At 43.6% G+C, this 25761-nt stretch overlaps 1 protein-coding gene across 1 annotated transcript in view; it reads left to right on the top strand.

Moving 5' to 3' along the window:
• The window catches only part of CLSTN1 (calsyntenin 1), a 248267-nt gene that overhangs the window by 65775 nt on the left and 156731 nt on the right, over positions 1-25761 (top strand). The window contains exon 2 of the mRNA XM_068112236.2: positions 17446-17568. Within this exon, the coding sequence (XP_067968337.2) occupies positions 17446-17568 (123 nt within the window). The remainder of the gene's footprint in view (positions 1-17445; positions 17569-25761) is intronic.

The raw sequence follows: 25761 nt of genomic DNA, 5'->3' as shown, positions 1-25761 counted from the left end.
CCCTGATCAGACTGGATGACCTTAGGTAGGCCAACCAAAGTGAAAAATTTAATCACGGCCTTCGCAATAACTGCCGCAGTAATTTTTCTAAGACGCACTGCTTCTGGGAACCTCGTGGAAGCACACATGATGGTCAGCAAATACTGATGTCCAGCCTTAGTTTTAGGTAAAGGGCCTACACAGTCAATAATGACTCGGCTGAATGGCTCTTCAAAAGCTGGAATTGGTTTTAAAGGTGCAGAAGGGACTTTCTGATTAGGTTTTCCCACCAGCTGGCAAGAATGGCAAGATTTACAGAACTCTGCCACATCACGTCGCAATCCTGGCCAGAAAAAAATGTACCAAAATTCTGTCACATGTCTTGTTCACTCCAAGGTGCCCGGCCAAAGGTGTCTCATGTGTCAAACTCAATATCTCCTTCCGGTACGGCGGTGGCACCACAATTTGGGAATGAACTTTCCACTCATCATTTGCTGGCACCTCCGGTGGTCTCCATTTTCTCATGAGTATTTCCCCTTTAGTCAGGTTCACTATGTTTTTTCGTTCAAAATTTTGGTAGATTAGCAAATCTATACATTTTTGGAATATTCAGAGCATGAGGAATCCAAAAATTAATGTTTACATTTGCGTAGACACCTTTGCGAAAATGACACTCAGGACAGTGATGAAGATCTGTAAAAGCATATTCCTGAACGGTATAGACCTCGTAGATCCTGTGTATAGGACTTATAGTTCAATCTGATACTACCTATAACTTCCTATAACAACCTATAACTTCAAAGGACTTGCAATATCATGTATTATGTAATACAGTTATATCACAAATATAAAGACAATGGTTTTCAATTACCTTTGTTTGTTGCTTTTCTATAATCCTGAGCACTATTTTGAGGCCTTTATTGGATTCCTTGACCCAGAAAACATAGGATTAGCATATTTAATTAAGTCTCTAGGTTGACTAGAAGCCGAGATCACGCAAAATATGTATTTTATGGCGGCCATTTTCAAAATCCAAAATGGCGGCCATGCAGGTGTCTGTGCAAATGCCAACATTGATTTTTCAGATTCTCCATGCTCTGAAGATTCCAAAAATGTACAGGTTTGCTAATCCCAAAATTTTGAAAGAAATTATATTTGTTAACATAGTGAACCTGATTATCTTCATCACTGTCCTGAGTGTCATTTTCGCAAAGGTGTCTACGCAAATGTAAACATTAATTTTTGGATTCCTCATGCTCTGAATATTCCAAAAATGTATAGTTTTGCTAATCTACCAAAATTTTGAACGAAATTATATTTGTTAACATAGTGAACCTGACTACTTTCATGAAGTAACCAACAGGTATCTTCATAGCCTCTTCCTCTTTAATGGCTTGACCAATCAAACTCCGGAGCTCCGAATCTCTGTGTTGTTCTTCAACAAGTCTCTTTCGGACAAGCACTGTTTGTTCAGCCTCGTTCCCAGATGTCTCCGACGGACACTCCATTTTCTCTTTTGGTCCAGATGCCACCTTTTCCTTAGGTTCCTTGATGTCATTCCCTTGCCTATCACCTCTTCCAGACTTTTCCTCCAATATCTTTATGGAACCCAAATCCACATCATCTTCCTTCTCCTTCTCTTCAGAGCACTTCCTACCCATAGCACGAGTCACTGCACAGGATGGAAAGATACCTGGAATCTCCTGCTCTAACTGTGCTGTGTTATTTTCCATACTGGGGTTTTCAACCAACATAGGATTACCAGAAACTCGACCCCCGGCCAAATCATTCCCGATAATAAAAGAGATTCCCTCCCTCTACAGGAAGAGTGGCTTGTAACCCCACAGTGACCGGTCCTGACATCAACTCAGACTTTAAATGGATGACATGAAGAGGAGCTTTAACATAGCCACCAACCCCCTGTAAGAGATCACGAATCCCCGTTGCCATCTTCTCCGACAATGGCAAAATGCCCTCAAGCATCAAAGATTGATGTGCTCCTGTGTCCCTCAATACCCTAACAAGTCTCTGGTTAGTTAAGTCCCCATCCAGTGACACAAACCCCTCGGAAATAAAAGGTTTGTAACCCTCTTGGACAAGGTCGTTCTGTGATGCCGTAACTTTGGCACGGGAACCTTCACAAGGCACTGTCCTCCAAGGACGATTTCTCGCATTGGCCAACGCATTCAGAGTTGCACTAGCCTGACTCTGATCCTGATTTTTCCTTTTCAGGGCATAACATTAGGACATCAAATGCCCAGGTTTCTTGCAAAAAGCACAAGTAGGCCCGGAGGAAAAACCCGGGGTCTGCCTCGGGCCCCCCGGAAGATAGGTCTGCCTTGGCACTGCAGTCTTCTGATCCCTAAAAGTCGCGGAATCAGATTTTTCCCCATAGTCCTCTCTAGGCCGCCTCCATGAAAATTTGTTCTCCGAACCTCATTTACCGTAACTCCCCTGGCTAACTCTAGGCGGGAAGTTAGGTTTGTGGAACCCTATCCGGTGTGTTAAGGCATAGTCATCTGCCACTGTTGCTGCCTCATACAACTCCGGTACCTTTTTTTCATCCAGATGCACTTTAATGTCCACGTGGACACACTGTTTGAATTCCTCCACCAAGAACAATTGTCGTAAACGGTTGAAGTCTTTCCCAATCTCCTTCGAGTCACACCACCTATCAAACATACTTTCCTTCATTCTGGCAAACTCCACATGGGTCTCACTCTCCCTCTTTCTGGCATTCCTAATTTTTTGTCGATAAGCTTCAGGGACCAATTCATAGGCTTTGAGAATGGCTTTCTTCACTATCTCATAATCTTCACATTGGTCAATCGGTAAATCCGAATAGATATCTTGAGCTTTACCCACCAGAACACTTTGTACTAACATAGTCCATGACCCCACAGGAAATTTTAACATTTGAGCCACCTTCTCAAAGTGTAGAAAGAACTTGGCTACCTCCTTTTCATTAAAGGGTGGAACCAACCTCACATGCCAACCAACATCCCAAGAGTTCTGACTGGTTGTCGAACAAGCCGGCATGGATACTACTTCTCTCCATTCCCCCAGTAATTCAGGCTCCTTGAGTTTAAGTTCCCTCTGATACTCCATGTCCCGTTCCTTTAACTCCCTTTCGGCTCTCCTTTCCTCTGCTCTTTCCTCTGCTCTTCTCTCCTCGAGTTCTCGTTCCTGTTCTGCTCTTTCCTTTTCGGCTCTCCTTTCCTCTGCTCTTTCCTCTGCTCTTCTCTCCTCGAGTTCTCGTTCCTGTTCTGCCCTTTCCTTTTCGGTTTTCCATTCCAACTCTTTTAACCTTTCCTGGCTCTACAGTTGCATCTCCATTTTCCGGAGCTCCATATTTCCTTTTTCCTCTGGTAACCAATCCAAGGCTACCTCTTCCCATGTTCCTTGTCCCACTCGAGATTCTACCACCAATGTCTGAATCTCTGCTTTCTTCATACTAACTCGGACCTCCAAGTTGCAATATTTGGCGAATATCATGAGTTCTGATCTTTTTAATTTGTTACGAATCCGTAACATATGCTGGACTGTGCCTCGTTAGGGGACGTCGCAAACTTTTCTACTTGAAACACCATGGTGACTATTAGTTAGCACCTGTTAACCTTCACACAAAAATTCCAAATTTTCAGAAATACAAATTTGGGAATTTTGGGAATGTTAGGGAATTCTATCCCGGACGAGCCCCCAATTTCTGTTACGTGCTCCTCCCCAAACCCCGGTCACGGTGTACCTCCGAGCCCCGAAAGGAGTCACGGCAGAAAGATGTGCTATTATGTGTGCCAATGACCAATGGTGAAACCACACGAATCAGTTACAAAACCCAAGTATTGTATACACAAAGAATTAAGTTAAGCACCCCTACACAACGAATTAAGGTAAGCACCCCCTAATATATATTCTTTGTGTATATGTATACATTGGCATATATTCTAAGGTATGTGAGATCAAATAATGATTGGTATGACATTAGCAATTATCCATTGATGAAATGCAGATGAGTGCACTCATCTGTGACGCCCATCGCTCGTGCAGCACGTGTTATCATCCACGTGGTCGTGATTTTCTGTAAATGCACTATCATCACGGGTTATTGCAAGTCACGCCTGAGCTCGTGTGGGGGTTACATGGTCATTTTCTCGTAATGGTGGCTCGTAGACGGTTGTCGGACGGAGAACGATGGCGGATAATAGGCATGATCGAGTCCGGAATGTCCAGAAAAGCTGTAGCTCGAACGTTTGGTTACCACCATTCGGTGATCAGTCGGTTGGTGCAGAAACACCAGGAAACGGATGCGGTGAAGGACCGCCCAAGGTCTGGAAGACCTCGCGTGACAACAGTCCGCCAAGATAGAGCGCTTTTGAGACTGGTGCGACGATATCCCTTCGCCTCGAGCCATTTCCTGAAGGACAACTGGCTGCCCAACAGAAGGCTATGTCACCGTACCGTGAGGAACCGCCTGAAATCGGCCGGTTTAAGGTCAAGACGAGTGATCAAGCGTCCAAGGCTACTCGAACGACATCAGAGGGAGCGTTTGGCATGGTGCCTAGCGCGACGTGGATGGAACATCCGGTCTTGGAGGCGAGTTCATTGGTCGGATGAAAGCCGGTTCTTGCTGTACGTGACAGATGGGCGTGTTCGGGTGTGGCGCCACAAAAACACCGCGTATGCACCTAAAAACATTCAACCAACGGTACCCTTTGGTGGTGGCTCGATTATGGTCTGGGGATGCTTCTCCCATGACTGTAAGTTGGACCTGATAACTGTGCGAGGTAACCTCAACGGAGAGCGATATGCCGAGGAAATCCTGAATACCACCGTAATCCCGCACTTCGATGACCACACCCTCGCCAGCAGACCCATCTTCATGGATGACAACGCCAGGCCTCACCGTGCGAGACGCGTCCGAGCCTTGCTGGAGCAAGGTGCTGTGACAACCATCCCCTGGCCTGCGTACAGTCCTGACCTGAACCCCCTCGAGCACGTTTGGGACATGTTGGGACGACAAATTGCGAAGATGGTCCCTCCAATAGCCAATCTGGATGAATTGGAACGTGCATTACATCGGGAATGGAACAACCTGCCACAGCAACGCATACGACGGCTTACAGGGTCTATGAGACGTAGGGTTGAGTCAGTGATCCGATCACGTGGGTCCTACACACGTTATTGACGCAAAGATCGCTAGAGGTCTTCTCAGAACAATGACTGTACGTTAGAAAACATAAACGTCATCCACACTGTCCGTGATGGACCTATAGCTCCATACTTAAATTGAGGTGAAAATATGCCTAAAATTCCCAAAAAATTTCACCTTAAATTATTCAGAATAAAATATTGAAAACGGCATGATTGTTATGTTTTTATGTGACCATAATATCACTTCTCCAGAAAATATAGCAATATCATGGGTATATTACACTGTTTTGACGACAACAAACTTGTAATGTGCGAGGTTGTAAAAAAACGGGGGGGGGGTGCTTAACTTAATTCTTTGTGTATATTAAAATCACACAATAATAACAACTTGCACAAGTACAATAAAACCTCAATTGCACAACAAACACCATATAATTCCTATGATGGTACCACCAGTTTCTTAACTGAATAACTCACGGTACTCCATGTGAGCGAACTGTAACACCCCCAAACTCACTGTCACGACACCAGGCCCAAAGTCGATCCACGCTCCGGTGATCACAAGAAAACAGGTCGTACTGAGACGTGAACCCAGGACGGCTGACAGTCGACGCTGCAGAAGAGCCGCTTGGTGAGGTGTCGGGCCGACGTCGGTCCGGTAAAAGTTCACCCAAAAGGCGACTGGGAATTCACACCTTCGGTTCTCCAGACAATGGCGCTGGCATGAACGAGCAGCAGTTCCCAAGTGGAGAACCGTGAATTCCCAAGCGAAATTCATGACGCACACGAAAACCAGGCTAACGGCTGGTGCGAGGTGAAATGGCTGGTGCGAGGTGAAATGGCGGACGGGCTCGTAATGGAGGCGTACCGACTCTCCCGCGATGATTCACTTTCGGAACCAACAGCAAACCCCGTCACGCAGGTTTATCTGCCACAACAATAACGACACTGTCACAGGAATCCCTTTCCCGGGGAAACCAATATTCGCTCGTGGCCAATGTCTCCCAGCATCCGCTCGACACCTCGAAGCAGATCGGCCTTCCTTTCCCGATCTCACTTGAGCCGCTTCTTCTTCCTCTGCCGGTTTCTCCCGATCCATTTCGTTTTTCTTTTGAAACACTAATTTTTACCTTTGAAGACAGTTTTCTCCATTTCACACTCAAACTGTAACAATAATAGTATATGAAACTAAAAATGCTTCCAGTGGATGAAAACCACAAAGACGGAAGTGACGAATCCGTAACATATGCTGGATTATTTTCATTTTCAAGAGAATAATGAATTTTCTCAACCCCATGTTGAGAAAGTTGTGTTAAACGGTCTACTAATTTTAACTACCAAAATAAGTTTGGCCTAGGATAATTTTTGACCTAACTCTGTCACTAACCAGCTGGGCTGAAGGTGATTTTTTTTTTTTTTTTTTTTTTTTTTGAAGACTGAATCGAGGCTCGTGAAAGAGCTAACATTTATTTCACAAACAAATCAACCAGACAAACAAAATATACAAAAAGAGGGAGTGGAAGACAAGATGGGGAGAGAAGGGGAAGCACACAACCACAACATTTGAGAGCAGAGAGAAGTGTGGGAGGGAGAGGGCTTGGGGGGAGGAGGCGTGGGAAGGGGGGAGGGGGGGGAGAGGTATAAAACACAAGGGGACCGAAATTAGCGGGGGTAGAAAAGATCAAGGTTTTGGATGGGGGAGGATAGGAGATGGTGGTGAACAGCTGTTTTAAAGCCCTGGAGGGTGGAGTGGGATTGAAGAGAGTGAGGGAGTTTGTTCCAGAGGCGGGAGAAAAGAGGAATGAAGGAGTGAAGGTGAGCAGAAAGTCTTGATTTTGGCAGTTTAACCATAAACGGGTTGCAGGCAGATCTTGCGTGACCTGTAGGAATATTTGGGGGACAGAGCCCAGAGAGAGCTGGGGGGGCAAGGCCAGAGAGGAGTCGGTCGAAGACGGAAAGACCACCAACCTGCCTTCGGTGAGTGAGTGAAAGGCCCTTGGACTTAGCTTCATCGCGGGAGATTCCAATGATTCTGAATGCTTTGGTTTCAACAGCGTGAAGACGAGCTAGGTGTGAGGCAGGAGCACCAGACCAGAGGGGAGAGCAGTATTCCATAGAGCTGCGGATGAAAGCCTTGTATGTGGTGAGGAGCTCAGGTGTGCCAAGGAAGGACTTCGCACGACGGAGGATGCCCAGTCGGCGACTGGCTTTGGAGGCCAGATTTGAAATGTGGTTTTCCCAGGAAAGATCATGGCAAATAGTGAGACCCAAAAGCTTGAGTGACAGAACTTCTTGGAGAGGATTATTCAGAAAGTGGATGGGAGGGTTGTCCAGTCGGTCTTTTCGGAGAGACATCGTAAGAGTGTGAGATTTATCAGGATTGAAAGACATGTTCCATTTGTTTGCCCAGTCTGTGATTTTGTCCAGGTCTGCAGAGAGTGAGGAGGCTGCAGACTGCCGATCTGAGGGATGAGGAATGGAGCGACAGAGAGTAGAGTCATCAGCAAAGAGAAAGAGAGGATTTTCAAGAGAGTCAGAGAGATCATTGATGACGACCAGAAAAAGCACAGGGCCCAGAACACTACCTTGGGGAACTCCAGCCTGAACAGGAAGAGGAGATGAGAGAAACCCATTCAGGGCCACACGTTGACTACGACCAGAGAGGAAGTCCGCCAGCCATGCGTGGAGATTTCCATGGATACCAAAGGAGGAGAGTTTGGTGAGCAGAGCAGGGTGCCAGACCGTATCGAAGGCACGTGAAATGTCAAGGGAGACAGCTCTAATTTCCTGTTTGGTGTTGAGGACCTCGATCCATTGTTGAGAAAGCAGAAGCAGCATGTCCAGAGTAGAGTGACCAGGTCTGAAACCAAATTGATGATCAGAGATCAAGCCATTGGAGAAGAGGAAAGATTTCATATCTGAAGCAATGATGGATTCCATGACTTTGCTGATAATTGGGAGAAGGCTGATTGGTCTGTAGTTGCTAGGATCTGTTTTTGCACCTTTTTTGTGCAAAGCGGTGATGTTGGCTGATTTCCAAGCAGATGGCAGATGACCTTGAGCAAAAGAGAGGGTGAAGAGAACAGAAAGAGGGAGTGAAAGAGCGGAAGAACATGATTTTAGGACCCGTGGGCTGATGCCGTCAGGACCAGTTGCAGAATCAGAGTCGAGGGTTGACAGAAACTTTTCCACCTTGTCAGGAGGAAAGGACACAGAGTCCAGGAGCAGCTGGGTACGGTGGGTACAGAGAGGGATGGGTTTGGGACACAAGATTTAGAGGCAAACACAGAGTTGAGGCATTCAGCTTTTTAACGTGCGGAGTCAGCCGTTAAGCCGTTTGAGGTGAGGGAGGGGATGGAGGGGGAACAAACACCAGAAACAGATTTGACCAGACGCCACCAGGATTTGGAAGAGTGAGACAGATAAGAGAGTTCGGTCTTGAGAACGGTGAGATATTGTTTCCTGGCTTTCCTGAGGGTGGACACACACGTGTTTCGGGCTTTGTGAAAGGAAATGAGATTTCCTTCCGTTGGATTTGCTTTCCAGGAGACGAAAGCAAGTTGTTTCAGGGCAACAGCCTCACCACAAGATTCCGTGTACCATGGACGGGAGGAAGGGTATGACAACTGAAGACGAGATGGGATAAATCTGTGCATGAGAGAGAGTAATTTACTTTGAAAGAATTCCCAGGATGAGTTGATGTCAGAGGCGTTAGAGATGGGAGACCAGTCCAGATGATTGATGGCTGCTTGAAGACCGTGCCAGTTGGCCTGAGTGAAATGCCAGACTCGTCGACGCTGAGGAGGCTCTCTGAGAATGGTCAGAGAGATGTCCACTTTGACAAGCACATGATCAGATGAGCCGATTGAGCAGAAGAAGAGCAGCAGACATTTTCAGGGAAGTTAGTCATAACCAAGTCCAGAAGAGAAGATGCTTCGTTGACTGAGATCCGGTTTGGGAAATTGACAGATTGTGTCAGTCCCAGTGAGTCGCAGAAGTCCTTTGCTGAAGAGCTATGGCTGGTGAGAGAGGTACCCACACCCAGCCAACTGGCATGGTGACAATTGAAATCACCACATATGAGGAAGAGCAGCACTTAGCACTTAGAGCACTTAGCTCTTACACGAGCCTCGATTCTGTATACAAAAAAAAAGAAGAAAAAAATAAAATAGAGAGTTGGGATGGGTAGATAGAAGTTGGTCCATATTATCAGACAAATTTTGGCAAGAATTTGGAGTTTGCTCAGGGTGCTGTTGATAACTCACCTACTGGTTGCAAGAGATATCATGGGATCTTTAATATCTACCAACGACCATTGCTGACTCAGACTTAATGTCTATCGCTGTATCCATTGGAGGGCACACATATTGATGCCTCATCCCGCATGTGAAACACGAAGGTGCCCGTGTATAGCTGGGTCAAGATTCAAACACAGGTTAGACAGCTGGAAGATGAATGCGCATATCTCTAGGCTATCCTGCCAAATGTGAAATGGCAATTGACAGGTGTATATGGGAGAGGGGGATCGGGCTGATACCACTATTGTAGGAAGTGGTGGAATTTCATGCTTCATAGGTCAAAGGGAAAGGGTTCACATCTCAGCATTTTGTTGAGAATTTGATGTCTTTGTTCTTTATTTTCCCACCGATGGAGACCGACTCGCCTCTTCATAAAGACTAGTTTTCCATTATTTCTTTTTCATCCATAATTCTTCACATTAAATATCTGGAAACCTTTTCTTTCTCGCTCGCCTCTATGCTGCATTCCTATTCATTCTCCAGAAAAATCCCAAATGGGAAAATCGTATTCCGTCTGCATCCCTTCATTCCAGCACAGGCACTCGGAACTTGATTGTTGCTGCAAACGTTAAACTGCTAGGTCTGAGATGTTTTAATCTTTTGCAAACTGGAAGCCATTCATTTATATTAAGGAAATGGTTGATGTTGGGCTCAGTCTCCTTGCCCAAATTGTAAAAACAAAGTACGAGTACCTTTTATAATTACACATTACTTGACGATTGACAAGAATATTAACAACTGTGTTTGAGCATGAGAGCTCTGTAACTGATACAGCCTTGGGTTTTGTCACCCTGCTACGCATGCCAAGTGTTTCACAGATGATTGTAAATATGCAATTTGGACAGTTGTTGTAAAGTTGTCTTGACATTTCCACTGCTATTTGTTCGGGATCAGTTCAACTGTTGTTTCCTTAATGGCCACAATTATTGTCCCCCGTCGCACCTCGGAGCGAAAGGGGGACTATGGTTTTCCCTTCTGTCCGTGTGTGCTTGCATCCATGCGTGCGTGCGAACGTGCGTGCGTGCGTAAGCGAAGGACCGAATTCTTATTTGGTGTGTGGGTGCAACCCACGTCAAAATCCAAGATGGCCGCCGCCATGTATGTCTGACGCCATGTATGTCTGAACCTTGTGAGCGGAATATCTTGAAAAATAAGCGAAGTACCAACTTCTAATCTGGTGTGTGGGTGTATCTAGGCATAAGGAAGAACGCTATTGAAAATTGGGTCGCCACATCAAAATCCAAGATGGCCGCCACCATATATATGTTTGAACCTTGTGAGCGAAATATCTTGAAAAATAAGTGAAGTACCAACTTCTAAGCTGGTGTGTGGGTGTATCTAGGCATAAGGAAGAATGCTATTGAAAATTGGGTTGCCACGTCAAAATCCAAGATGGCCGCCTTGCATCTTCCACTTTGTCAACTCACATCACTTCACCGATGGGGGACCTAGGCGTAACGCTTGTTCCCATTATGTATATGTATGGTTGACCGGGTTTGATATCTTTCGTACCAAGATCACGGTTATACCCACTCTATTATACCTGGGGTGGTCCGTTCTGAGCCACAAGGTACAGGCTCATGGTGTATTTTAATTTATTTATTGCCTTTGATAAGCCTTGACTGCGATTGAAAAATGACTCCACAGAGTTGGCTGGCACTGCGTGCCAGGGTTATGCATTTATACTATTGTTCTCTCGATGAAAGATGGCGGAGTCTTTAGTTTAGGATTCCAGTTGTGGTGTTTTTTTATCCATTGGTAGTTTGTGTTTTGACAGTTCTTCCAGTTTCTCCAATCGAGTTTTCCCTTGTAGGGTGCTGGCCCCAACCTCCATGATGGTGTCGTTTATGGGCAAATGGCATTACCTTTTCTTTCATTCACTTCCCTCTATTGATTTCCTGCCCTTCTTCTGCATTGTTCTTTATTATTATTGTTTTTTTAAAACTTTTATTCATTTTCTTTCCACCTTTCTTACTCCTTTTTTTTGTTCTTTTTCAATCCCAAATGCTTCAGGTGTTATTAGCTGAAAACGTGTTCGGAGGCTTTGTTTGAAGTTGCGTTGATAAATAGCAACTTGCGCTTCATGGGTAGAGCAAACCTCTACAAAGGCATCATCGTTTTGGAGTAAACCATTTTCCCTTTTTTATTTTTTTACCTTTTTTACAAGTACAAGAGAAGGCTTGGTTGGACCCATCATCATTCAGAACGATCTCCTGTAACAATGAACGGGAAAATTAGTTAAATGAGCAGACTAGAATAACATGTAGATCAGCACAGTGGGACAGGCAGATTATCCCCCCCCCCTCCCCCTCCCACGCCTCCTGCCCCCAAGCCCTCTCCCTCCCACACTTCTCCCTGCTCTCAAATGTTGTGGTTGTGTGCTTCCCCTTCTCTCCCCATCTTGTCTTCCACTCCCTCTTTTTGTATATTTTGTTTGTCTGGTTGATTTGTTTGTGAAATAAATGTTAGCTCTTTCACGAGCCTCGATTCAGTATACCAAAAAAAAAAAAAAATCCCACCCTGAAGGTTGTAAATCAGCCAGCTGGGTGTGTAGAAGCAATCCTGTTGTGGTGCATGGTAATTCTCCCGAAACAAGACAACTGGCACACACTTTCTGAAGTGTATAACCCAAATCCTTGACGCTGCCACCTTCAGCTGGATTTGAACCCACAGCCTCTGAGATACGAGTCCAGAGTCCTTCCAACAAGCCACCACTTATCTGACGGACTCGTGCACAAATCGATTTCGGAGGCATTGGTTTAAATAAGGAGGTTCCATATACTTTTAGATGAATCACAAGGATGTTGATACACGATGGACAATGCAGTGCAGTATGTGGTATTTGCACCTGGTATTCCAGTAACATGAACTATGCCAAACAGGCCAACCTTTTCAGTATTTCAGATATTTTGATCAAATATAGACAATACCCTCAAAGAGGGAAGTTTCAAGGAATAGTTTTTATTTGTTTGTCACAGATGTCCATGTAAAAAGTAGTGTGAGTGGTTAGAGTCAAAACAGGCTTTTATAGAACCACTCAGGATTCTAGTGCTGCCCAACACGCATGGACCAAGTTTACTAATTCTGGTTTAGGCGGTTCCATATTTAATCACAAGCTGGCTCCGCATTGGCCATCATAGCTGTTGCTGTGGCAACCATCTGTACCATCAATAGGGATGGTTGATCCGCCATCCAAGCCAAACAGGGGAAAATGGATTACCTACACTTGTGCTGGCACAGCATATAATCCTTTTTTAGCGAGCAAATAACCCGTCGTTAGAGATGGGTTAATTCCCACGTCTATGATGTCTATGGTGTATTTTATGACATGAAATGCCACCATTTTTGTACTCAATTCCATCCAGCAGTTCTGTTCTCATAACGTACTCACTTCCGGGAAAATGTTTTTTTTTTTTGTTTTTTTTTTACCACGTTAAACCTCCAATTTTAATCTCATACCGTCCAGTGGTTCCGAGTGTATATACGTTAAACAAAGCACACAAACAAAGCACACAAACAAAGCACACAAACTTTACCCCACGTCAATGATGTCTATATGTTTTATGTATACAATTGGCATTTTATTCCCTCCCATATCAAAGGTAGACTGAGGTTATGTTTTCAACCTCAGTCTACCTTTGTATACATCTAAAAAATCGAAGATTTTTCAAGTATATTGGTTGGTCTTGTGCGTTATTCTGTCTGTCTGTCTGTCAATCGCCTACACGTCACAATTTAAAACCGATCTTCACAAAACTTCACCAGATAGTAGAGTTTGTCAAAGGGAAGGAGCCTATTGATTTTGAGGTCAAAGGTCATCTTCAGGTCAAATTTCTAAAATTGTCATTTTCCATCCGATTCACTTGAAAATTAAAAAGCAATCGCATAGTAACTTATTGAATTGGGAAACCAACTATTTTAAGGTCAAAAGGTCAAAGGTCAACTCAAGGTCAAACTTCTAAAATCATCAATTTTCATTTGACCAATCGTCAATTTTGATCCGATTAACCTGCACATTAAAGAACAATTGCATTGTACATCACGGAATTAGAAAACCAACTATTTTGGGGGTTAAAAGGTCAAAGCTCAACTCAAGGTCAAACTTCTAAAATCATCAATTTTCATCTGAAAAATCATCAATTTTCATCCGATTGACCCGAGCTTTGATTAAGATCGTTAATTTTAATCTTAATGAAATGGACAATTTGATGTATCCATGGCAACTTTTCATTTCGGGGAGGGGTGGATTTTGCAAGTATCGTGCTTGGCATGACATCTTCTTGTTTGTTTGTTTGTCTGCCTGTCTGTTTTTCTGTGAGAAGAATGAATGAATGATCGTTTTAAGGCCATTTCCCCCGCTAGAGCGGGGGTTAGCCTTGCGGGCCCCATGACAATCATGGTTCCCTGTTTGAGGCAATGTTTTTATTGCCGGATGCCCTTCCTGACTCCAACCCTTGATCGCCTCTTACGATGCGCAGGGATACGGTGTACCTATTCTAAATCGGGGTACACACTGTGATCATTCATCCCAGCAAGCCGGTACTCAATTTGCCGACCTAGGAAGGATGACAGGCTGAGTCAACCCCCCTGGCGTTAATTCAGCGATCGATCGGGATTTGAACCCAGGATCCTAGGATCCCAAGCCGGCACCCTAACCGCTAAGCCAACAACAGGAAGTGGTTAGGGTGCCGGCTTGGGATCCTAGGATCCTGGGTTTGAAGAAGTTCGAAGTCCGAACCAACACCAAGAAGTTTCTGTGAGAAGGATATCTCAAAAAGTTATAAACGGATTCGGACTAAACTTGGTGGACAGATTGGGTGTGTGACAAGGACGAAATGAATTGATGTTGGTGAAGATGCAGGTCCGGATCTGGATATGAGCATTATTTTAATTTACAAAGTGATTCTTCCTAATTGTGAGATCGGGTCAAAAACTTTATGCAATCTAGCACAATATTTTAAACGATATGTACGGGTTATGACAACTTGGTGGACGAGTTGGTTAGGTGACAAGAATAAGCTGGTTATTTTGGTTCAGGTCCGAATCCAGATCCGGCCTATCAGTGGGTACAAAACATAAACTGTTCAGCCTGGCCGAGGTATGTGTTCTACCGAGTGTCGTTTGAGTTATGACTTTTAATATTCACACCCACCGAGAGCGGTGCTATACGATACATATTTACAAAGATAATTTGCGTCTCACAGCACCCTAAACCTGAGGGCTATACAACAAACAACATGCATTTTAAGGCCATTTTCCCTGCTAGAGCGGGGGTTAGCCTTGCGGTCCCCATGACAATCTTCTCCATTTTGCCCTATTTTCTGCATCTCTCCTTGTTAACCCCCTTGCCCACATTTCTTCTTCCACCATCTTTAGCCAAGTCTTTCTCGGTCTTCCCCGTCCTCTGCTTCCTTCTACATTCATTTCCATCACTCTTCTCAACCAGTCACTTTCATCCTTGCTCAACCCATGACAAAACCATCTCAACCTGTTCCTCTTCACAGCATTAATCACAGGCTCTATTCCCATCATCTTTCGCAATTCATCATTTGTCTTCCTCTCTCTCAACAATACTCCGCACATCCATTGAACCATTCGCATTTCCACCCTTTCCAACCTTCGTTGCTGCTCTACGTTCATTACCCATGTCTCGCTCCCATAAATCATAACACTTCTCACACATGCAGCATACACCTTTCCCTTCAGCTTCAACGACACTCCCCTCCTCATCAGCACACCACTCAGTTCCCAAAACTTCTTCCATGCACATCTCACTCTAGCAACCGTGCCGAGTCTGATCCACCTTCTCCATTCAGCATGTCTCCGAGGTAGCAAAATGTTTTCACACCTTCCAGCTTCACGCCATCTTCAAGATCCAACTCAACATTTCCTCCATCTGCAGCTCCCTCTGTGCACACCTTACATTTGAATGTAGCTGCCACACTGGTTAATGACCCTCTCAGACCACTACATTTTTGATGAACCCACTCAGCGCACATTGTACATTGAATGGAGTTCACTCCGACACCCTTCCTGCACACAGCACAGGGCCACTTCCCAGTTCTTTCCACTTCACCGCATGCTTTACCACTTGCCATCACCTTCATCTTTCCGATATTCACCTTCAGACCTTTTGTCTCCATACATTCCTTCCACTTGTTCATCTTTTCCTTCAGTTCATCCATACTTTCCGCAATCAACACCAGATCATCTGCATACAACAACTCCCATGGTAAACCCTCCTTTACGTTCTGAGCCAGCACCTCCATCACAGCTACAAATAGTAGTGGACTTAGTACCGACCCCTGATGCACTCCCACCTTCACCTCAAACTCACCACTGTTCCCGTCCTTCGTCCTTACAGCTGTGCGCGCTCTTTTGTACATTGTCATCACTACTCTGATCAACCATTCCTCCACTCCTAACTTCCTCAAAGCCCTTGTCAATACTTCGCGTGGAACCCTATTGAATGCTTTCTCCAGATCAACAAACCCAAGAAACAATTTCTTCCTCTTCTCCATGTACTTCTCCTGCAACTGCCTCACAATAAAGAGCGCATCTGTCGTTCTTCTTCCTGGCATAAATCCAAACTGCATTTCGTCGATCTTCACCTTCTTCCTTATCCTCCTCTCCAACACCCTTTCCAATACCTTCATTCTATGCTCCAATAACTTTATCGCTCGATACAAGCCACAGTCCAGAGGGTCATCTTTCCCCTTGTATAGAGGGACGAGGGTACTCAGTTCCCAATCCACTGGAATGCGGCCTTCTTTCACCACCAGATTACAGATCTCTGTCATTCTCTTCACACCCCAACTTCCTGCTGCCTTCAACATATCTTCCACAACTCCCGTCGGCCCTCCCGCTTTTCTACTCTTCATTGCTTTTATCGCTTCCTCAACTTCCTTCTCAGTTATCTTCTCTGCCGGTCCTAAAACTGGGTTACTCTCTATGTTGCCATCCCATTCATTCTCTGTATTCAACAGCATTTCCATATATCTTTTCCATCTTCCTTTAATTCCATCTGGGTCCACAACGATTTGTCCCACTTCATCCTTCAAGCAACTCACCCCCATCACATCACACCTCTCTTTCGCTATCTGCTTTGCAAGCCTGAATACTGCTCTCTGACCCTCTTACGAATCCAAGCGTTCTCCGAACATTTTCCTACATGCCTCCTGCGCCTTTGCTACCTCTTTCTTTGCAGCCTTCTTGGCTGCCTTCTTCTTCTTCTTCCTGGCTTTGCAGCCTACACCTTCCTAAACCTGAGGGCTATGATAAAATGTTGTCACCTAAGACCATCCCATGTACACCGCGAGTACACCCACCCTTTTTTTAATGCATTCCGTCAAGTGGTTTAGGAGTGCATATAAGTTAAAACACACACGCCAATTACACAAATTATATTCGTATAGCATGATTTCACTTGGGAGATTTGGACAGCATTTTCTTTTTCATCTAGGTGTCATTTTAATGTTCATCCTAAGTTGCTCTGAGGGCATTAAAAGTCTCCATATGTGAACAAGCGTGTGTTGGCTAGACCAGGTATGGCAGATTTAATTTATCTTCCTTCGGATCATTTATCAGCCAACTGGGTTTTCAACCAACAATCCACCAACAACAGTATTTCTTCTGGGACCAATTTTCCCAAAGCTGAGAATCCAAATCCTTAAATGCTGCAGCCTTCAGCTGGATTTGAAACTTTAACCTCTGGTATGCCAATCCAGGATTCTCACCACTAGGATACCACCATTCCCAATTGAATCCTCATGTCTTACTTTTCATGAAATGCTCAAACTTCTCAGTGAGCCATATTCACTATAGATAGTGGAACATATCATATCGTTCATGTATTCTCATCACTGTTGTCCGATAGACATCCGAGCATCGTTTCCAAGCAAGATTTTTTTTTTTTTTTAAAGTGAAAAGTGAACGCCCGACTGTCAAAATTAAAGATTGTATGTGCAATGCACGATTTGTTATCCCCATATTGATGAGCCTACATCTTTCTCCCCAGTAAATCGACATCGTCCCTGGTTGGCGAAGGTGTACCATGGTGTCGTGAAGGAGGGTGAGCAGATGGTTACCATGGATCCACCACTCATCGCTATCGACAAAGATGCACCACTCTCCTATGCAGGTACCATACCATACACCTGTTGTCTCGACACATAGCAAATGTATGTAAATTATATCTGTGTCGATTATTGAGCTTTAAAGAAAAATGAAATCACATTTCCACTTTAACATCATCGGGTGTCTGAACTTCCACCTTCTTGAAATGGCGCTTTGGTTAAGCGCTTGTGTTTTGCTACCCAGGGATTCCGTGTCTCGTTGGCTATTTTCTAAGCTGCTTGACTGCGATGCGATAGCTTCCTGACCTCTTGCACAGCTGTCGCACAAAGCAGCTGAAACGGTTTGACTTGAGACCTATTGACCCTTCCTTATGTCCACCCCCATCTTCTCACAAGTATTCACATCTTTTCCCTTTGTTTCTGTCATTTTTTTTTTTTCATCTCGTCTCCCTTTTTTCCACTTCTTCTTTCAGAATTTCTTTTTCTGTGTTTAACATTCTTCCAGTTGCCAGTGGTGGTGAATCGTTTTGAGGCAAAGAGTGGTGGTGTCTTCCATCACCGTGATGAGTTTGACTCTGATCACTTATCACTTATCAGATATATTTCCACCATAAAGCAATACTGCCTGCAACACGTTTGCCATATTGTGATGTTTGCAGAATCGTGGTCCTGCAACCAACCCTAACCTTAACAGCAACCAGAAATTGTGGATGTATAATTGCAAAAAGAACACGTAATGTGGTGACGAGTGCTTTATGGATGGTAACCACTAATATTACCCACAAGGGAGCAGTTCTTTATGGATGCTGATCATGCATTCATCATGGTACTTAATCTTTTGTTGGATTACGGTTTCAGATGGCCGTGCACATTTGCTAATGCTGGCATCTCCAATTTTCGCTTTCCGAACACATGGCTGGATCGTGCCACATTCAAATTAAATGACTGCGAACTTTCTCATTCTAAACTTCTTCTTTTACATTGAATTCTCTCTCTCTCCGAAACATTCTATATTGTTCACCAATTTTATATTCAAAATCGTAAGCATGGGATGTTTATGCGGAAAGAACATGTTAGATGCACAGCTTATACACTGCACATCTAATGAGTGCCAGAATAATCATATTGTGCAATTTTTGTCTTGTGAGCTCGAAGGCGATGCTTTTGCATATTCATCGGTTCTCAACTTCGACCAATGGAATGTAGTGGATATGAAATTTCAGCTTGGAATTTCATCTACATCTGACAAGCAATCTGATGGGCACACGGAATGGTAAACCAGCCAATCAGGCATGGTATAAATAATCCACCATTTAGATTACCATCTTACATGGTGCACGTAAGGGCTGCTCTACATTGGACTGACTGCATTTTGTGGAATGGGATGACAGTTATCCTAACACCACCTGCTCAACTCGTCATGTTTGCATGTGCTCTAACTGACACACTACAACTGTAAACAATTTATCTATTATGTGAACCATGGTGGGGACATGAGGCTTGATATTCCATCACACTGCCATTTGCGATTTTCAAAAAATGTTTCTTCGTGACGTTGCCGACTTTGAGGTGGCTGTTTGGTCGACTACATGGCATTTGGGGTTATCTCTCTCTCTCTCTCCCTCTCGCTCTCTCTTTCCCTCCCCCCTCCCCACTCCCCCCCACCTTGCTCTCCGCTCTCTCTCTCCCCCCGCTCTCTCACTCTCTACCCACTCCATTCACGTCTCACATGAGGGACTAATTTGATATGAATACAATGTTGTTTGACTAGGATTGTTACAAATATCCGAATTCCGACACTCTTTCCTTGTCATGGTTTTTCTTTTGTCCTTATTTATTTTAATATTGAAGAACCCATCCTTATGGACTGGTTAATTCCACCACTTTTATGTCTTTGTCGTACAATATTTTATTTTGACTTGTAATACCCATTCCCACCAGCAGTGGCGATAAACGATACACATTTACATCGAGAGAATTGAGATCTTCACCGTTATTCCCCCACCCCACCTACTCTGAACCCCCAGACTCTGAAAATTTTACCCACTAAAACATTACAGTGCATTACAGTGCAAACATTTCTCAAAGTACAATCATCAGTTTTTATGTCATTCCATCCAGCAGTTCAGTAATGCATATGTATAAAACAAAGAAACCACACACAGTTTGATATTTGGTATGATAATACAGTATATCCCTCTTCCATTATGTGTGTGGTTTTCATGCAGATAATTTGTATTTTATTATGACTTATAATACCCCATCACATTCGGAGCGGAGCAAAACGATGCACAATTACATAAATAATCTGAATTACCACCTCCACCCCCCACCCTGAACCTCATGGGTTACAAAAAAAACATTTTGCCTAAAACCCTTCCATGCGCACCCCAAGTACAACCACCACCTTTCATTTCATACCATTCAGCGTTTCAGGAGTACATATAAATCAAACAAATAAACTCACAAACTGACATTTCTCGAATTATATACAGTATGATTACTATATGATTTTTTCAAAACAAGATCACAGACGTGGATTCACAGGCACATTTTACTAATTGTCTCGACGGTTTCCTCAATTGCTCATGCTTTCTATAAGTTATATCTCTCTTTGCCATCTCAGCAAATGTCCAATCACAGGCACGTTTTTTATCATTATTTTGAGTGACATTGTCTCCACGTCAGGCAAATTCCCCCACACTGCAAACACCTGCAATTTTTCTAAATCTAGTCGTCTCGAATCATTCCTAATTAATGTGAAATTCAAAGTTGATCCCATTATTTCGTGCTCGATCTGTTTCTGGACCCTTCCAAGTATCGCTTTCATTGTATGTTAAGTTAGTTGGTTGTAGCTTTAGATTTCATTTAAAGGCCGCAGAGCAGAAAGCCAAGCTTGGATTTTCTGATAACACTGAATTGCCATAATCAATGCCATGTTAGCTCAACGAATCACCTTTGCCCTTTTTTTTATCCCCATCTGTTTCAGTACTTTTTGTTTTCCACTGCCCACAATAGAGAAACTAAAAACTTTTTATAACCTTTGGGAATCCCATGAAAATATGTGTGTGCTGTGGAATTTGACGAGGTTAAGTAGATGAGTTGTGGAATGCTGGGTCTAGTTAGGGTTTTGGTTAGGCTTTTTATATTTAAAAGGTGTTGTTACCTCCACCACCAAAGGTGGATGAAGGTTATGTTTTGCGATTGTTTGTTTGTCTGTCTATCTGTGAACAGGATATCTCAAAAAGTTGTGGACGGATTCGGACAAAATTAAGTGGAGAGGTTGTGCATGTGACAAGAAAGAATTGATTCAATTTTGGTGAAGATTCTAATCCAGATCCGGATCAGACAATTTTTAAGTGATTATTCCCCATTGAGTGATTAGTGATACGGCTAAAACCAATATATAGCACGATATCTCAAAAAGTTATGGACGGATTTGGATGAAGCTTGATGGACCAGTATTGACTTGATGGACCTTGATGGACCGATGGACCTTATTTGTATTATCTGGCCCTGGATATTGAAATGCATCTCCCAGGCAGCATTTGCCGAGGCACGTCATAGCTTACATTTGTCGTAAAATTCCCTTTCTTGTCGAGCCACTCAATAACCCATACTACTACGACTACTACTACTCATTTAACAGTCCCAAGTAATCCCACCTACTTATAAGGTCATTCAGGGAACATTTTTAGGCCAAATCTTTCATGAACCGGTTTATCGGGCCTGACATTCTACCGATGGTGGCAGGAAAGTGTAATTTGTTGATGATAAATCACCAAATTGATGTGAGACACCTTGGGATCTTTAACATACACCAACGACCAGTGCTGGTAGATAGATCTTCCCAGTCTGGCGTAATATCCTTCCGATGGACGGCACACACATTGATGTATCGTCCTGCATGCTAACCACTGGGATGACAGTTTATAGCTGAGCCGAGATTCGTCCCAGGTGAGACAGCTCAGAGGTGAGAGCGCATACCCCTCGGGCATAGACCTTACTGCCAGCCCATGTCGACCCACCGAGTAAATATTTTATGAAACCTTTTTCATCTTTGTGTTCCTTCAGATGTTCCTCTGTGTCATAGCACCAGTTATTTACTTATTTATTTTCTCCTTGTGTGCATGTACCAGTTTTCAAGTTGTATGCATTTAATATCCCTTAACTCAAAATGTATGCTCACCTTGTGATTTAGTTTGAATTACAGGTTTGTACCAAATTTGGACTGCCTTAAAAAAAAAAGTATATGTATATATATATGTATATATATATTCCTTTAGTTTATTATATAATTACTCATAGGGCATAGGGTTGTTTTACAATAATACAAACATTAGAGGGTATGTGTGCATTTGTCAAACATATGACGCAATGGGCTGTAGATTATCGCAAAACACTGACTCGATAACAAAAGGATAAATAACTCATCATTTTAATAAGATGCACAATTACGTGGTGTATGTTTTCCACTCCACTCCAAACCTTCCTCATGATGCCCTCATGCGACTGAGCCCCCTCATCTTCCTCACCCTCCCCACTTCCCCCCTTTTTTCCTTGTTAGTTTGATACATTTCATCCCTCTCCTAATGAGCCCCAATCAACTTTAATGTTTTTCTTTCAGCAAGAAGGTTTTTCCTTGTGATTATGATCTCCTGTTATTGCTGTTATCTCAGATGACTATTAAATTGTTGTTTTGAAGTTGACTATGATGACGTGATTCTCCAGCAACCCTCCGTTTCTCGAAGCTTTGAATCCGAATCTGCAATGCCGATACGTTTGGCTGAATTTGAGCCGGCCTCCTCTCGGACACCAGTAGCACCACTATTCTGCCATAATGTATGCCTCAAACTGCTCTCATTATTTATTTTATTATTCCCAGCATTGCCACTTTTGCATGTCTTCTGTAGTAACATCCTATATTTCACTGGCTACGCGCTCGGTACGACGGGTCATATTCGGCGCAATGGGTTGTGTCTACACTGCATCTTAGTTTGTATTTCCCAAGTGCATTCACAATCGGAATCACCATGGCAACCGCAAGCCAGAACACCACAGGCTCATCATTCACCCCTCACTTCCCTCCCTCCATTCCATCACCCAGGCTCCCTCCCCACATGTTAATTTGCGCCATTAAGGAACAGAATTTTAAAATCCAACAAAAAACGAATGGTTTTTTCTTTCTCTTTAAGAACCACAGTTCCTTTTTCTAGTTTTCTCATCTCTGCAGTGTCACTACTTCGTCGAGAATGAGAATTTAAAGGAGGGCCAGGTGCATGAGGCCTCGGTGCGCTCATTTTGAATGCTCCATGGAAAACAAAAAACCGCAATGTCCTCACTCGTTCTCCCACTGTTCTATGCATACTTTATGTGCCGTAAGCACCTTTCTTCCGTTTTTATCTCGGTTTTTTAGGGTTCCATAATGAACCTCTGAATATGCTTTAAGGACTGCGTAGGCTTGGCCTAGCTGAGCTCTGTGTGTTGTGTAAGTCTTTTTTAACTGTGATGTTAATCCCTGCTCTTGCAGCCGCTGGTGACTGGCAGCAGACTCTAACTCACAGATGCAGCTGTACTCCGTCCCCCATCAAGCTCCTGAGTTGTTTAAACATTTATTCACCATTTTCCTTTTTTCTTTTCCCAGCTCCAGCAGTCTGTTCATTCGGAGAAGGCAGCATTGTGTGATGCGCTAAGAGCTGGACTTGCGTAGGAAATGTCGAGCGTTGTTTTTCATCCTCCGTTCTGTGCTGTTTTTACTTTGCTTTTTTTTCAGGAGGAATGTTCTGGAAATTTCCACACCTTTCTTATTGACGGAAGAAAGTACACTGCGATGTAGCATGAATCTCATGAATAATATCTCGCTCAAAAAAGACATTTGCAAGAACCTGTAAGATATTTAACCTGAGTAGGTGGAAAATAAGGCATTGGATCTGCATGGGTTAGCAGATTTTTTGAGTGCTGGGCCTGGTGTGTGTGTGTGTGTGTGTGTGTGTGTGTGTGTGTGTGTGTGTGTGTGTGTGTGTGTGTGTGTGTGTGTGTGTGTGTGTGTGTGCGTGCATGCATGCAAGTTGCTGTTGTTGGCTGCTATCTTCATACGTGGGTGGGTTTCAGGATATGGAACGGACACCTACCAGGTCTCAAAATATCCACCGTGTGTGTGTGTGTGTGTGTGTGTGTGTGTGTGTGTGTGTGTGTGTGTGTTTGAGGGGCAAGGTTGTGGATGGGTGAGGGGGGTGAAAAAAAAGCTTGAGCCATTTTGGAGTTCTGGATCCATATGGAGGGGAGCTTGAGTCATGAAGCACTAGATATGTATTGGAGGGGCTACCGATACTTTGGAGCACTAGATCTGCTGTATTGACAAGTGCTGGAGCTGCCAGCCTGCCATTGGCTAGCTGGAGCATTGTTGGTGGGATAGGTTGAGTAAAAGTGCCAGTTCTTTAGCAACAGAAGAAAAATTTCCGTTTGTCTGAGAATTCTAGATTTGGGCACACCCTGGATGTGTCACCGTCGGCTCAGGCATAGAGCCCGTAATAATAACAGTCAGTCATATAGCTCTCCCAGAGGCCATTTGCATAGGAGTGGGGAATGTGGCAATTGGTGGATAGAAAGGGTAATACATGGAAAGGTGGAGACAGGAAATTGCTTTTTGGGTTATTATATCTGTGTTGCATTTGCATTAACTTTATTATGTATCCATACAGTATACACACGAGGGAAGTTCAGTGTTGGACTGGACTCATTCCAGCAAATCAGGATCTACAGGGATGTAAATAAAACTCCTATTTTTCAAGGTGTTTCCATGCTACAAGTACACATTCGTCCCGTCAAAGTAGATGGAGCCTTCACACCATCAATGGAGAAATCTTTGTGAGACAGCCTTTTCAGGATGCATGCTTTGATGGCTTCATCAGTCGTAAACCTTATGCAACCCAAATGTTCTATAGGAGTTCTAAGGTGAATAAAATCACAAGATGATAGGTTTGGACTATATGGGGGATGATTCCGAACTTCTCAACACATTTCTGCCAGAGTACGCTATGTCCACACTTGCGCTGTGAGAGGGAGTATTATTGTGCAGTAAAGTCACACCCTGAGATGCCGCGTCTGGTCGTCTGCGTATTTCTTGTCTCACTTAATTGCTTAACAAGTCTGGGCATTGATGGTTTTCTCATGTGTAAGAATTTCCATGTGAAGGAAACTGCTCAAGTCCCAACTCCCAAAATACCATTGCCATGCATAATCATTATGGTGAATGGTCGTGGTGGCAACCAGGACAATCTGCAATACGTGCCAACTCGTTACCTACACCAGCAAAGATGGATGGAGGTTATGTTTTCACCCCTGGCTGTCTGTCTGTTTTTTGTCTGTCCGGTTGTTTGTGAAGAAGATATCTCAAAAGGTTGTGGACGGATTCGGAGGAAATTTGGCGGAGAGGTAGTATATGTGAATGAAAATGAATGTATGATCGTTTTAAGGCCATTATTAAGGTAGCATATGGACACATTATTAAGCACACATTATTAAGGTAGCATATGTGAGAAGGACTAAATGTTTAGATTTTGGTGATGCTCCAGATTCGGATCTGACTACTAGAATTTTTAAAGTAATTCTTCACCATTGGGAGATCGGGCCAAAAACGATACATAGCAGGATATCTCAAAATGTTTTGGACGAATTTGGACGAAACTTGGTGGACGGGTTGGGTGTCTGACAAGGACAAATATATTCGATTTTTCTGAAGATCTGAATATGGATTCGGATATGATAAAAAAAATTTTTTTTTACATCATTGGGAGATAGGGCCAAAACGATACAAAGCAGGATATCTCAAAAAGTTGTGGATGCATGATTTTGATTAAATGTGATTCTGTATTGTGATTTTCTGGTTTACTCTGGGATACAAAACTTAAACTGTTCACCTCGCGGAGATATGCTCTCTACTGAGTGCCGTTCTAGTTTTGAATCTGGTATAAGGTAATGAACAAAAGTCTCACCAAATGTGACAGTCTTCGTCAAGAAATCATGGCTCTTCTTCTCATGGCTTTCCAGGAAATCAATTGTAAATGGCAACCTCCCCTCCCCTCACCCCTTCTCCCCACCTCCAGCACCCATTGGTTGATAATAAACAACAAGGAGTCTTGAGGTTGAGCTTGAGGTTCTCTATGATTGGTTTATTGGCACCGAAAAGGAAGCAAAGGTCAATAAATCCCGCGAAGCCAATAAGACAACAATGACTTGATACACCGGTATTACAACCT

This window comes from Myxine glutinosa, chromosome 4 (assembly GCF_964187855.1).
Source record: "Myxine glutinosa chromosome 4, kmMyxGlut1.1, whole genome shotgun sequence".
NCBI lineage: Eukaryota > Metazoa > Chordata > Myxini > Myxiniformes > Myxinidae > Myxine > Myxine glutinosa.
This window is presented reverse-complemented; position numbering and strand designations above follow the sequence as displayed.